The sequence below is a fragment of the Triticum urartu genome, chromosome 4A (genome assembly GCF_056163025.1).
Source record: "Triticum urartu cultivar PI428250 chromosome 4A, HENAU_Tu73, whole genome shotgun sequence".
Lineage (NCBI taxonomy): Eukaryota > Viridiplantae > Streptophyta > Magnoliopsida > Poales > Poaceae > Triticum > Triticum urartu.
In genome coordinates this window covers 72,307,233-72,320,543 of record NC_141876.1, presented here as the reverse complement: position 1 = coordinate 72,320,543, position 13,311 = coordinate 72,307,233, and the positions used below count along the sequence as shown (strand labels likewise).

Sequence of the window (13,311 nt, the reverse complement as noted above, 5' to 3'; positions counted from 1 at the left end):
AAGTTTTGACAAGGAGGTTTTTCACAAAAAAAAATTTGCCAAAAAAGTATAATGCTTGGTCGAACCGAACAAAATTGAAAACCAAAAGTTTTTGAGCATGAAAGCAACTTAGCTGGTTAATGTGCTCGGTATTGATGACGTGGTCCGAGCTTACGGCGGGATGAGCTCCCAGCCCCCAAGCCGGTCCCGAGGTGGTAGAGCAAAGAGCTCGACACTCCGAAGTGGCGACATAGCACGGCCGATGCAGGCCGGCAATGTGATGCCGAAGTACCCGGCGTGGGTTAATGAAGTGATGACGAAGCCTCCGGTCTAGCCGAGGTGACGTGGTATGTCGATTCGCCAAGGTGACAGCGTTGCCCAATCCGGATCATTTACTTGGGCGCAGAAGATAGTGCAAGCCGGAGATAATAGTAATAATAATAATATTTTTTAAAAAGGATGCATGATTAATAATTTATGCAAAGTGAGTAATAAAATAAATATGGCATGTTGTCGAACACTCGATGAGGTAGCGCTCCCTCAGCGATGCCGAAGTCCCGAGGCAACCGAACATGTCAGTATGGCAATTCGACTAACAAGGTGATCACACGAGCCGATTTAGGCCGATTGGGACGATGACATCGGCTTGCCAAAGTGACTGTGTGACGCAGTCGAAGTCGATTAGAGAAACTCCAATGGGGCGACCCATTTCGTCCGCGGCCATCCGTTTGGGTCAACGCGGACAAAAAAGCCGGCCCAACGCGCCGACCCAAACGGACGCGCGTCCGCTTTCGTCCGCCTGCCGACCCATTCCCGGCCCATTTTTTGCCTGATTTGCGTCAGCGCGGACACAAGACGGACGCGCACGCGCTCGCCCTATTTCCTCACCGGGCCCGCTGGTCGGTGGCACATTGGATTCACAGCCTCGCCCGCCTGCTACGTCGCCGAGGCCGCCGGCCATTTTTTCAGATAAAGATGGATACATTGATAGTTCTAGCGTACACAGATAAAAGAAAAGATCACTACTCGTCGCTTTCTGACTCCGACTCAGTAATGTCCTCCTCCGATGTCTTAATGTAGGCGTCAGCATGCTGTTAGTCTTCAAAGTCCCAACCCAACGTTTCTCGTAGCTTCAGTTTCAATTGAGTTGCCTGCTTCCGCGAACGCTTGTCCTCCCGATAGGCGGCTCGCTCCCTCCTCCTCGCGTCCCTCTCCAACCTCCTTTGCTTGTAGAACTGGCGCTCGTCGACGATGTCCTATGGGAAGCCTCCGCGGCACACCATCAAGGATTCCACGTCCTTCTCCACGATGGCGAGGCGACGTTGCCGCCTCCGGATGACACGACGATCCTCGTCGGTGAAAAGCCGCGGGAGAGGCGCCAGATCCTGTGCCCGTTGGCTCAACACGTTGGGAAAATTCATATCCCGACGAGGCCTCAGGAGGCGCCACGCCGCCACGTCGTGCACGCGGGCCGCCTCCTTTGTGGTGTCGAAGGTGCCGAGGATGAGACGTTTCTCGCAAAACCAGATCTCGGAGGAGAAGGCGCCGGAGCGGGAGGACAAGCGTTCGCCGGCCATTTTTTCAGATAAAGATGGATACATTGATAGTTCTAGCGTACACAGATAAAAGAAAAGATCACTACTCGTCGCTTTCTGACTCCGACTCAGTAATGTCCTCCTCCGATGTCTTAATGTAGGCGTCAGCATGCTGTTAGTCTTCAAAGTCCCAACCCAACGTTTCTCGTAGCTTCAGTTTCAATTGAGTTGCCTGCTTCCGCGAACTCTTGTCCTCCCGATAGGCGGCTCGCTCCCTCCTCCTCGCGTCCCTCTCCAACCTCCTTTGCTTGTAGAACTGGCGCTCGTCGACGATGTCCTACGGGAAGCCTCCGCGGCACACCATCAAGGATTCCACGTCCTTCTCCACGATGGCGAGGCGACGTTGCCGCCTCCGGATGACACGACGATCCTCGTCGGTGAAAAGCCGCGGGAGAGGCGCCAGATCCTGTGCCCGTTGGCTCAACACGTTGGGAAAATTCATATCCCGACGAGGCCTCAGGAGGCGCCACGCCGCCACGTCGTGCACGCGGGCCGCCTCCTTTGTGGTGTCGAAGGTGCCGAGGATGAGACGTTTCTCGCAAAACCAGATCTCGGAGGAGAAGGCGCCGGAGCGGCACTCGCGAACTCCGCGAAAATCTGAAGCGCCCAAGCGGCGGATCGACATGGTGGCACAGAGGCAGTGAGAGTGGGTGGCGGACAGAGTGTGGAGGGAGCACCTTCTTTCTAACGAGCGCCGGTCGCGGCGCGTGCGTGAACCTTTCCCGCGCGCTGGAGCGCCAAAACCAGCGCGCGCTAGGCCGCTTTCCCCCGCGCGCGCGAACCTTGCCTGTGGGCTGGAGCACCAAAACCAGGGCGATGACATGATCTAAAACGCGAGCGGTCATGAAATGGGTCGACCCGTCGGGCGTACTGCCGACCCAAAATTAAAAGAGGGCGGATGGCGGGCGGGCGGCTGATACCTCTTGAGCTTGCGTTGGATTTCCCCAAAGAGGAAGGGATGATGCAGCAGAGTAGCGTAATTATTTCCCTCAGTTTTTGAGAACCAAGGTATCAATCTAGTAGGAGGCCACGCTCAAGTCCCTCGTACCTGCACAAAACGATAGCTACTCGCAACCAACGCGATTAGGGGTTGTCAATCCCTTCATGGTCACTTACGAGAGTGAGATCTGATAGATATAATATTTTTGGTATTTTTGGTATAGAGATGCAAAGTGAAAAGTAAAAGGAAAAGTAAGAAAGCAAAGCAAGATTAAAGTGATGGAGATTGATATGATGAGAATAGACTCGGGGGCCATAGGTTTCACTAGTGGCTTCTCTCAAGAGCATAAGTATTCTACGGTGGGTGAACAAATTACTGTTGAGCAATTGACAGAATTGAGCACAGTTATGAGAATATCTAGGCATGATCATGTATATAGGCATCACGTCCGTGACAAGTAGACCGAAACGATTCTGCATCTACTATTATTACTCCACTCATCGACCGCTATCCAGCATGCATCTAGAGTATTAAGTTAAAAATAGAGTAACACTTTAAGCAAGATGACATGATGTAGAGAGATAAATTCATCCAATATGAAATAAACCCCATCTTGTTATCCTCGATGGCAACGATACAATACGTGCCTTGCTGCCCCTTCTGTCACTGGGAAAGGACACCGCAAGATCGAACCCAAAGCTAAGCACTTCTCCCATGGCAAGAACTACCAATCTAGTTGGCCAAACCAAACGGATAATTCGAAGAGACTTGCAAAGATAACCAATAATACATAAAAGAATTCAGAGAAGATTCAAATATTATTCATAGATAGACTTGATCATAAACCCACAATTCATCAGTCTCAACAAACACACCGCAAAAAGAAGAAGATTACATCGAATAGATCTCCACGAGAGAGGGGGAGAACTTTGTATTGAGATCCAAAGAGAGAGAAGAAGCCATCTAGCTAATAACTATGGACCCGAAGGTCTGAGGTAAACTACTCACACTTCATCGGAGAGGCTATGGTGATGTAGAAGCCCTCCGTGATGACGGCTCTCTCCGGCGGAGCTCCGGAACAGGCCCCAAGATGGGATCTCATGGATACAGAAAGTTGCGGCGGTGGAATTAGGTTTATGGCTCCTGTTCTGATTGTTTGGGGGTATGTAGGTATATATAGGAGGAAGGAGTATGTCGGTGGAGCACCGAGGGGCCCACGAGGCAGGGGGCGCGCCCCCCACCCTCGTGATCGCCTCTTTGACTCCTTAGAGTAGGGTTCAAGTCTCCTGGATCATGTTCGGTGAGAAAATCACGTTCCCGAAGGTTTTATTCCATTTGGACTCCGTTTGATATTTTCTTTCTCCGAAATACTGAAATAGGCAAAAAACAGCAATTCTGGGCTGGGCCTCCGGTTAATAGATTAGTCCCAAAAATAATATAAAAGTGGAAAATAAAGCCCAATATAGTCCAAAACAGTAGATAATATAGCATGGAGCAATCAAAAATTATAGATACGTTGGAGACGTATCAGGCATCCCCAAGCTTAATTCCTGCTCGTCCTCGAGTAGGTAAATGATAAAAAGAGAATTTTTGATGTGGAATGCTACTTGGTATAATTTCAATGCAAATCTTCTTAATTGTGATATGAATATTCAGATTCGAAAGATTCAAGACAAAAGTTTATATTGACATAAAAAATAATAAAACTTCAAGCATACTAACAAAGCAATTATGTCTTCTCAAAATATCATGGCCAAAGAAAGTTATCCCTACAAAATCATATAGTCTGGCTATGCTCTATCTTCACCACACAAAGTATTTAAATCATGCACAACCCCGATGACAAGCCAAGCAATTGTTTCATAACTTTTTCAAAACTTTTTCAATCTTCACGCAATACATGAGCGTGAGCCATGGATATAGCACTATAGGTGGAATAGAATGGTGGTTGTGGAGAAGACAAAAAGGAGAAGATAGTCTCACATCAACTAGGCGTATCAACGGGCTATGGAGATGCCCATTAATAGATATCAATGTGAGTGAGTAGGGATTGCCATGCAACGGATGCACTAGAGCTATAAGTATATGAAAGCTCAAAAAGAAACTAAGTGGGTGTGCATCCAACTTGCTTGCTCATGAAGACCTAGGTCAATTTGAGGAAGCCCATCATTGGAATATACAAGCCAAGTTCTATAATGAAAGATTCCCACTAGTATATGAAAGTGATAACATGAGAGACTCTCTACTATGAAGATCATGGTGCTACTTTGAAGCACAAATTGTCCCTTCTCTTTTTTTCTCTCATTTTTTTATTTGGGCCTTTTCTCTCTTTTTTATGGCCTCTTTTCTTTCTCTTTTTATTTGGGCTTCTTTGGCCTCTTTTATTTATTTTTCGTCCGGAGTCTCATCCCGACTTATGGGGGAATCATAGTCTCCATCATTCTTTCCTCACTTGGGACAATGCTCTAAAAATAATGATCATCACACTTTTATTTTTCTTACAACTCAACAATTACAACTCGATACTTAGAACAAAATATGACTCTATATGAATGCCTCCGGTGGTGTACCGGGATATGCAATATGGCAATGATGAATGTGTCATGATAAACGGAACGGTGGAAAGTTGCATGGCAATATATCTCAGAATGGCTATGGAAATGCCATAATAGGTAGGTATGGTGGCTGTTTTGAGGAAGGTATATGGTGGGTGTATGATACCGGCGAAAGGTGCGCGGTATTAGAGAGGCTAGCAAAGGTGGAAGGGTGAGAGTGCGTATAATCCATGGACTCAACATTAGTCATAAAGAACTCATATACTTATTACAAAAATCTAGAAGTTATCAAAGCAAAGTATTACGCGCATGCTCCTAGGGGAATAGATTGGTAGGAAAAGACCATCGCTCGTCCCCGACCACCACTCATAAGGAAGACAATCAATAAATAAATTATGCTCCGACTTCATCACATAACGGTTCACCATACGTGCATGCTACGGGAATCACAAACTTTAACACAAGTATTCTTTAAATTCACAACTACTCAACTAGCATGACTCTAATATTATCACCTCCATATCTCAAAAAAATTATCATGCTTCAATCTTTTCTTAGTATTCAACACACTCAAAAGAAAGTTTCACAAATCTTGAATACCGAGCATATTATTATTAAGCAAATTACCATGCTATTAAGAGACTCTCAAAATAATTTAAGTGAAGCATGAGAAATCAATAGTTTCTTTAAAACAAATCCACCACCGTGCTCTAAAAGATCTAAGTGAAGCACATAGAGCAAAATTATAATGCTCAAAAGATATAAGTGAAGCACATAGAGCAAAACTACTTAGCTCAAAAAGATATAAGTGAAGCACATAGAGCATAACTACATAGCTCAAAAGATATAAGTGAAGCACATAGAGTATTCTATCAAATTTTAATTCATGTATGGCTCTCTCAAAAGGTGTGTACAGCAAGGATGATTGTGGAATACTAAAACACAAAGACAAAAATAATACAAGACGCTCCAAGCAAAACACATATCATGTTGGTGAATAAAAATATAGCTCCAAGTAAATTACCGATGGAAGTGGACGAAAGAGGGGATGCCTTCCGGGGCATCCCCAAGCTTTGACTTTTTGATGTCCTTGGATTATCTTGGGGGTGCCATGGGCATCCCCAATCTTAGGCTCTTGCCAATCCTTGTTCCATAATCCATCAAAAGAATTCACCCAAAACTTGAAAACTTCACAACACAAAACTCAATAGAAATCTCATGAGCCCCGTTAGAAAAAGAAAACAAAAGACCACTTCAAGGTACTGTAATGAACTCATTCTTTATTTATATTGGTGTTAAACCTACTATATTCCAACTTCTCTATGGATTATAAACTATTTTACTAGCCATAGATTCATCAAAATAAGCAAACAACACACGAAAAACAGAATCTGTCAAAAACAGAACAGTCTATAGTAATCTGTAACTAACCCAAACTTCTGGAACCCCAAAAATTCTAAAATAAATTTCTGGACGTGAGGAATTTATCTATTAATCATCTGCAAAAATAATTAACTAAATATAACTTTCCAAATAAAAATTACAGCAGTTCTCGTGAGCGCTAAAGTTTCTGTTTTTTACAGCAAGTTCAACAAGACTTTCCCCAAGTCTTCCCAATGGTTCTACTTGGCTCAAACACTAATTAAACACAAAAAACACAACCAAAACAGAGGCTAAATAATTTATTTATTAAATAACAGCAAGGATAAATATTGGGTTGTCTCCCAACAAGCGCTTTTCTTTAAAGCCTTATAGCTAGGCATAATATTTCAATGATGCTCACATGAAAGACAAGGATTGAAGCACAAAGAGAGCATCATAAAACATGTGACAAACACATCTAAGTCTAAAATACTTCCTATGCGTAGGAATCTTATAGGCAAACAACTTATCAAGGCAAGCAACAACTAGCATATGCAAGGAAGCGTAAACAAACAATAGCAATCTCAACATAACAAGAGGTAATTTAGTAACATGAAAATTTCTACCACCATATTTTCCTCTCTCATAATAATTGTATGTGGGATCATAAGAAAATTCAACAAAATAGCTATCACATAAAATATTTTCAACACGATCCACATACATGTAAAGTTGACACTCTTTCAAAATAGTGGGATTAACATTAACTAAAGTCATGACTTCTCCAAACCCACTTTTATCAAAAATTTCATAAGATTGGACATTCTCCAAATATGTGGGATCTAAAGTTGACATTCTTCCAAATCCACTTTCAATAATATTGCAAACACTATTATCAATCTCATATTCATCATGGGGCTTAAATAAGTTTTCAAGATCATAAGAAGAATCACCCCAATCATGATCATTGCAACAAGTAGAGGACATAGCAAAACTAGCATCCCCCAGCTTAGCGTTTTGCATATTATTAGCACAATTGACATTAATAGAATTTATAATAGAATCATTGCAATCATGCTTTCTATTCAAATATCTATCGTGAATCACTTTATGAGGTAAATCATCACACTTTTTAGATTCACGAATTTCAAGCAAAACTTCATAAAGATAATCTAGTGCACAAAACTCACTAGCAATTGGTTTATCATAATTGGACCTCTTAAAAATATTAGCAAGTGGATGAGGATCCATAGATCTTAGGTTCTCTGTTTAGTAATAAATAAACAACTATTCTAACCATACGAGCAAACAAGAAGCAAGCGGGCAAAAAGAGGGAAATAGAGAAAGAGAGGGAGGAGGAGAAGGAGATTGGGAAAGAGAGGGTGAATAAAACGGCAAGGGTGAATTGGGGGGAGAGGAAAACAAGAGGCAAATGGCAACTAATGTAATGCGAGAGATAGGGATTGTGATGGGTACTTGGTATGTTGACTTTTTGCATAAACTCTCCGGCAACGGCGCCAGAAATTCTTCTTGCTACCTCTTGAGCTTGCGTTGGATTTCCCCAAAGAGGAAGGGATGATGCAGCAGAGTAGCGTAAGTATTTCCCTTAGTTTTGAGAATCAAGGTATCAATCCAGTAGGAGGCCACGCTCAAGTCCCTCGTACCTGCACAAAACGATAGCTACTCGCAACCAACGCGATTAGGGGTTGTCAATCCCTTCACGGTCACTTACGAGAGTGAGATCTGATAGATATAATATTTTTGGTATTTTTGGTATAGAGATGCAAAGTGAAAAGTAAAAGGCAAAGTAAAAAAGCAAAGCAAGATTAAAGTGATGGAGATTGGTATGATGAGAATACACCCGGGGGCCATAGGTTTCACTAGTGTCTTCTCTCAAGAGCATAAGTATTCTACGGTGGGTGAACAAATTACTATTGAGCAATTGACAGAATTGAGCATAGTTATGAGAATATCTGGGCATGATCATGTATATAGGCATCACATCCGTGACAAGTAGACCGAAACAATTCTGCATCTACTACTATTACTCCACTCATCGACCGCTATCTAGCATGCATCTAGAGTATTAAGTTAAAAACAGAGTAACGCTTTAAGCAAGATGACATGATGTAGAGAGATAAATTCATGCAATATGAAATAAACCCCATCTTGTTATCCTCGATGGCAACGATACAATATGTGCATTGCTGCCCCTTCTGTCACTGGGAAAGGATACCGCAAGATCGAACCCAAAGCTAAGCACTTCTCCCATGGCAAGAACTACCAATCTAGTTGGCCAAACCAAACGGATAATTCGAAGAGACTTGCAAAGATAACCAATCATACATAAAAGAATTCAAAGAAGATTCAAATATTATTCATAGGTAGACTTGATCATAAACCCACACACTACTAGAAAACATGCTATAGATAATATAGACACTAATGGTGCATTATACATACGGTGCGCCACTACTATATAGTAATGGCGCACCTATACATAGTGCGCCTTTAGTATCTAAAATAGTAATGGCGCACCTAGTAAAAAGTGCGCCACTACTATGTTTGACCAAGCTTTGACCCACTTCTAAACATAGTAATGGCGCACTTTTCCCCTGATGCGCCATTGCTATTTTTTATACTAATGGCGCACTTTTCCATGCGGTGCGCCATTGTGGTTTTGTAGGCAAGTGCCGCAGCCCGACCGCCCACCATCTCTCTCCTCTCTCTCTCGCATGGAACCCTATCCTCTTCTCCCTCACCCCACGCACACACGTCTCTCGGCCTCGCCCCGGCCTCGATCCATGCCGCCTCCCAGTGCTCCCTCCTCTTCCTGCGCGGCGGCCCTTGCCCTCCTCTCTCTTCGGTCTCCTTCGCGCCTCCTCGCAGCAGTCGCAGCCAAGGAGCCCGAGCTCGGCGGCGACGGATCGGAAGGCAGCGTCGGCGCTGGATCTGGGAGTGGTGGAGCCGCCGCCATCTCCACTCGCCGGGAACCGGCCAGATCCGCCCCACGAGCTTCACAGGTGCCACCCCCTCCGCCACCAGCCACGGGGACATCCTCGAGGCCGTCGTCATCACCGACCGCGCCACCGGGAGGTCCAAGGGATACGGATTCGTGAGCACGCTTCCTTCCTCCTCCTCTGTTTCTTCTTTCCTGCTGTGTGTTCTTCCGGGGTGGGGATCATGGGGAGGGTTTGATTTTCAAGCTAGAGTTTTGTGATATTTTGGCCAGAGGTTTGTGGGGATCAGGGGTCTGGGGTTCAATTGGGGTGGTTTGTGACCTCCAACGGCGGTGATCGGCTTGCAAGGCTTGTGAATTTAGGAGTTTTGCGGTGCTAATAATAGAGCAAGCTCGCGGAGCTGATTGCTTTGGGGCGGTAACAGGGAAATTTTTCATGAGGCCTAGGGCGTCGTCCATGTAAAAACATTTTTTTGCTGCTTGGGAATTTTTAGGCCTCTAAATTGGACTAAAATTTAGGTGTTTCATCACGAATTGCAGAACTATTTGAAGTGAATGCGGAAGCAATTTCGTTTTGGGGAAGGAAAATTGGGGTAATGTGTTTCAACGATGTTAATTTGTCTTAATTTTGTGCGGACATGCGAACAGGTGACCTTCCGCGATCTAGATTCGGCGAGGATGGCATGCATGGATCCCTATCCAGTAATTGACGGGCGGCGTGCCAACTGTAATCTTGCCATCCTGTGGCGACCTGGACCAGCTGTGCCTTTTGGTCAGTCTCTGACCTGGTTTTCTATTGCCCCAATTACAACTTTTTGAACTGCCAAATGTCTGTTGAGTTCTTTCCTGCAACTTAATATTTTGCCCAGCTGGTTTAATTTAAAGTCAATGCCTGTTTCCAGTGTATTAGAGTTGCCATAATCATCCCATTTTCTATCATTTCAGAGTCTCCAGGATATACAGGTATATGATGTAATACTTTGCTCCCTGTCAATGAATACGCTTAGAGTTTCTCGAGCATTTTTTGGGATCATCAATTTGTTTAGCCATGTCATATAGATATTGTTATGATTGGTTAATATCCAACTGTGGTAGGTAGACGATAGAAATAAAATGCATTACTGATCTAAATGGGGTTCAGCAGTTCATAGTTACACTCATTGAGATGTAATATAACTTAATATCAGTTTAATGTGTATGACTGTAACTTGCGGCGGAGGAGCAGAGGCGGCAGGCCGCGCGCAGAGCGGCTGCTCCGGCCAGCCCCTTCGACTTCTCCACCATGATGAACTTGCTGAATGTAACCAAGAGCTTATACTGAATTATCTGAATGAAGCGTTTACAGTTTCATACTCTGTTTTGTTCTGTTCATTTTCATATGCGAGTTCTTGGAGGACTTACATATACTACAGGTTTGAATCGGTTGTTAATTTGGTTGGGTTTCACTGAAGATATTCGCGTCCATTTTTAACATATTCGAACTTGCTCAATGTAACCAAGCTCTACTGAAGCATTTTACAGTTTCTGCAAACCTAGAAATACTCTGCTCTGTTCTCTCCATTGTCAAAGTTGAGTTCTTGGGAAGATTTATTTATACAAGCTCGAATTTCCTGTGAATTTGTTTCGATTTCATGGGAATTTGTGTGACAATTAACTTGAATCGTGGATTTTGTTGTGGCGTGGGCGCAGGACCCGAGCATCAAGGAGATGGCGGAGCAGATCGCCAAGGACCCGTCCTTCGGCGAGATGCCCCGTAAATCTACTGTATGATCAATCAAAACACGTTTTGTCCAAAGTCCAAACTTAATGGTAAACAAGAGGCTAATCTTGCTATTTTTGTTTGTTATGCGGTTTGCACTTTCTGTTTCCTTGAACAGTTTATAGTTAATCTAATTTACATTTTTTATGTTAACTTTAGCAATTAATTTACCTCAAACAAGGTAATTTTTTATGTTAAGAAATTAGAATGTTTGTGACCGACTGTTTAATAAGATGCTCTTTTCACAAGGTGTGATATTGTGGCATATTTACCCTGGAGCTAGCATATATATGGAGCTGACTTTGTTCCTGGAGGTGAGCATATATTGTTGATCTTCTCATGTCAATTGCAGCAGTTCCTTGATTCACAATTTATATAGTGTGGTATAGTGGTTATATTTGGAGGTTTATCCCTGTGAAATAATCACCGCAAGGTGAGTACTTTCTGCAGCTAATGTGTTATGCATAAGCTCAGTGTGTTTGGTCAATTAGCTACTGCTCAATTATAATTGGTGACCTTCCATTGATGATAGGTTTAGAAATTATGCATTGAGTAACTAGGACCTGACCTGGAGTACTTGGTTAATTCAGTGATCTTTTAACAAAATTTTAACTGAATTATTTTGGGCAATGGAGTACTGAATTTTAACTGAGTAACTTGCACTTGCATATGCACTAGACCACTTGTAAATTCTTTGGCTCCTCTTTAATCTGGTCCAATTACTTAACTGACGGTAATAGCCCTGACACTTGTAAGTAACCATATCATTCAAACATCCAATTAAATCTATTCTACTCCATTTCCTGAGATGAAATTGTGATGATGGGAGTGACATTAAACAGCTTGAACATATAATTGTGCATGTACTCCATTGTTATATACTGATCCATCTTGTCTTTGCCCCTTGTTAACATTCAAATTGTTAATTGCATTCAAAGTGTTAATTGCAGGAGCAGACACAGAGGAGGAATCTGCTACCTCAAAGCAGTTGATCGACGCCGGGAGGGTGGGTATGTGATGTCGGAGGCTGCCGGGAGGGTGGTGACGAGCTACCGAAGAGATGAGTTCTGGCTCTCCTCGATGCCAGGACGAGGCGCTGCTGCCGATCGGACGTGGACTTGATTAATTTTGATTTGAAATATGATGGGTTGTAATGTAAAATGCACTTCAGTTCAAAATTTCCTCCCCTTGCGAGAGGTATTCTTGGACGGAGGGAGTAGAAGATTAGTTATAGGATTTTGTTTTATTTCTGTGCAATTTTCTTTTTATTGGATACTTGTAAAGACATGGTAATATTCTTGCTATAATAAAAATTATGGTTCTATTTCATTTTTTGTTTTTAAATTATTTTTCCTTATAGGTTGTTTTTTGTAAATTTGTATTTTTTTTGTTTTTCAAATATACTATTAGTGGTGCATTTCAGCCTTTATTGGTGGCGCACCTAGCTTTTTAGCTAGTGGCGCACCTCTAAGGTTACTAGTGGCGCACTTGGCTTTATTACTAGTGGGGCACCTAAGGGTTAGTAATGGCGCACTATTAGGTGCGCCATTACTGACAGTAATGGCGCACCTAATAGTGCGCCATTACTAAAACTTACTAATGGCGTGCTAGTAATGGCGCACCTAATGTGCGCCATTAGTAGCCAAAATAGGTGCGCCATTAATAACCTGTTTTTCAGTAGTGACAATTCATCGGTCTCAACAAACACACCGCAAAAAGAAGAAGATTACATCGAATAGATCTCCACGAGAGAGGGGGAGAACTTTGTATTGAGATCCAAAGAGAGAGAAGAAGTCATCTAGCTAATAACTATGGACCCGAAGGTCTGAGGTAAACTACTCACACTTCATCGGAGAGGCTATGGTGATGTAGAAGCCCTCCTTGATGACGGCTCTCTCCGGCGGAGCTCCGGAACAGGCCCCAAGATGGGATCTCGTGGATACAGAAAGTTGCGGCGGTGGAATTAGGTTTATGGCTCCTGTTCTGATCGTTTGGGGGTACGTAGGTATATATAGGAGGAAGGAGTATGTCGGTGGAGCACCGAGGGGCCCACGAGGCAGGGGCGCGCCCCCCACCCTCGTGACCGCCTCTTTGACTCCTTGGAGTAGGGTCCAAGTCTCCTGGATCACGTTCGGTGAGAAAATCACGTTCCCGAAGGTTTT

The 13,311-nt window shown here is 43.5% G+C and overlaps 1 protein-coding gene and 1 long non-coding RNA gene across 2 annotated transcripts; one reads left to right on the top strand and one right to left on the bottom strand.

The window, feature by feature from the left end:
• Positions 1 to 1,851: 1,851 nt before the first annotated feature.
• On the bottom strand, positions 1,852 to 2,199 carry LOC147974836 (AP2-like ethylene-responsive transcription factor SNZ). The gene has a single exon (XM_087520165.1). The coding sequence runs from the start codon at positions 2,197 to 2,199 to the stop codon at positions 1,852 to 1,854; it is 348 nt and encodes a 115-aa protein (XP_087376291.1).
• Positions 2,200 to 10,964: 8,765 nt separating this feature from the next.
• Positions 10,965 to 12,255, top strand: LOC125553572 (uncharacterized). The gene is made up of 3 exons (XR_007304118.2): positions 10,965 to 11,199; positions 11,399 to 11,463; positions 12,100 to 12,255. It is a non-coding gene; the product is annotated as an uncharacterized LOC125553572 (long non-coding RNA).
• Positions 12,256 to 13,311: the final 1,056 nt, after the last annotated feature.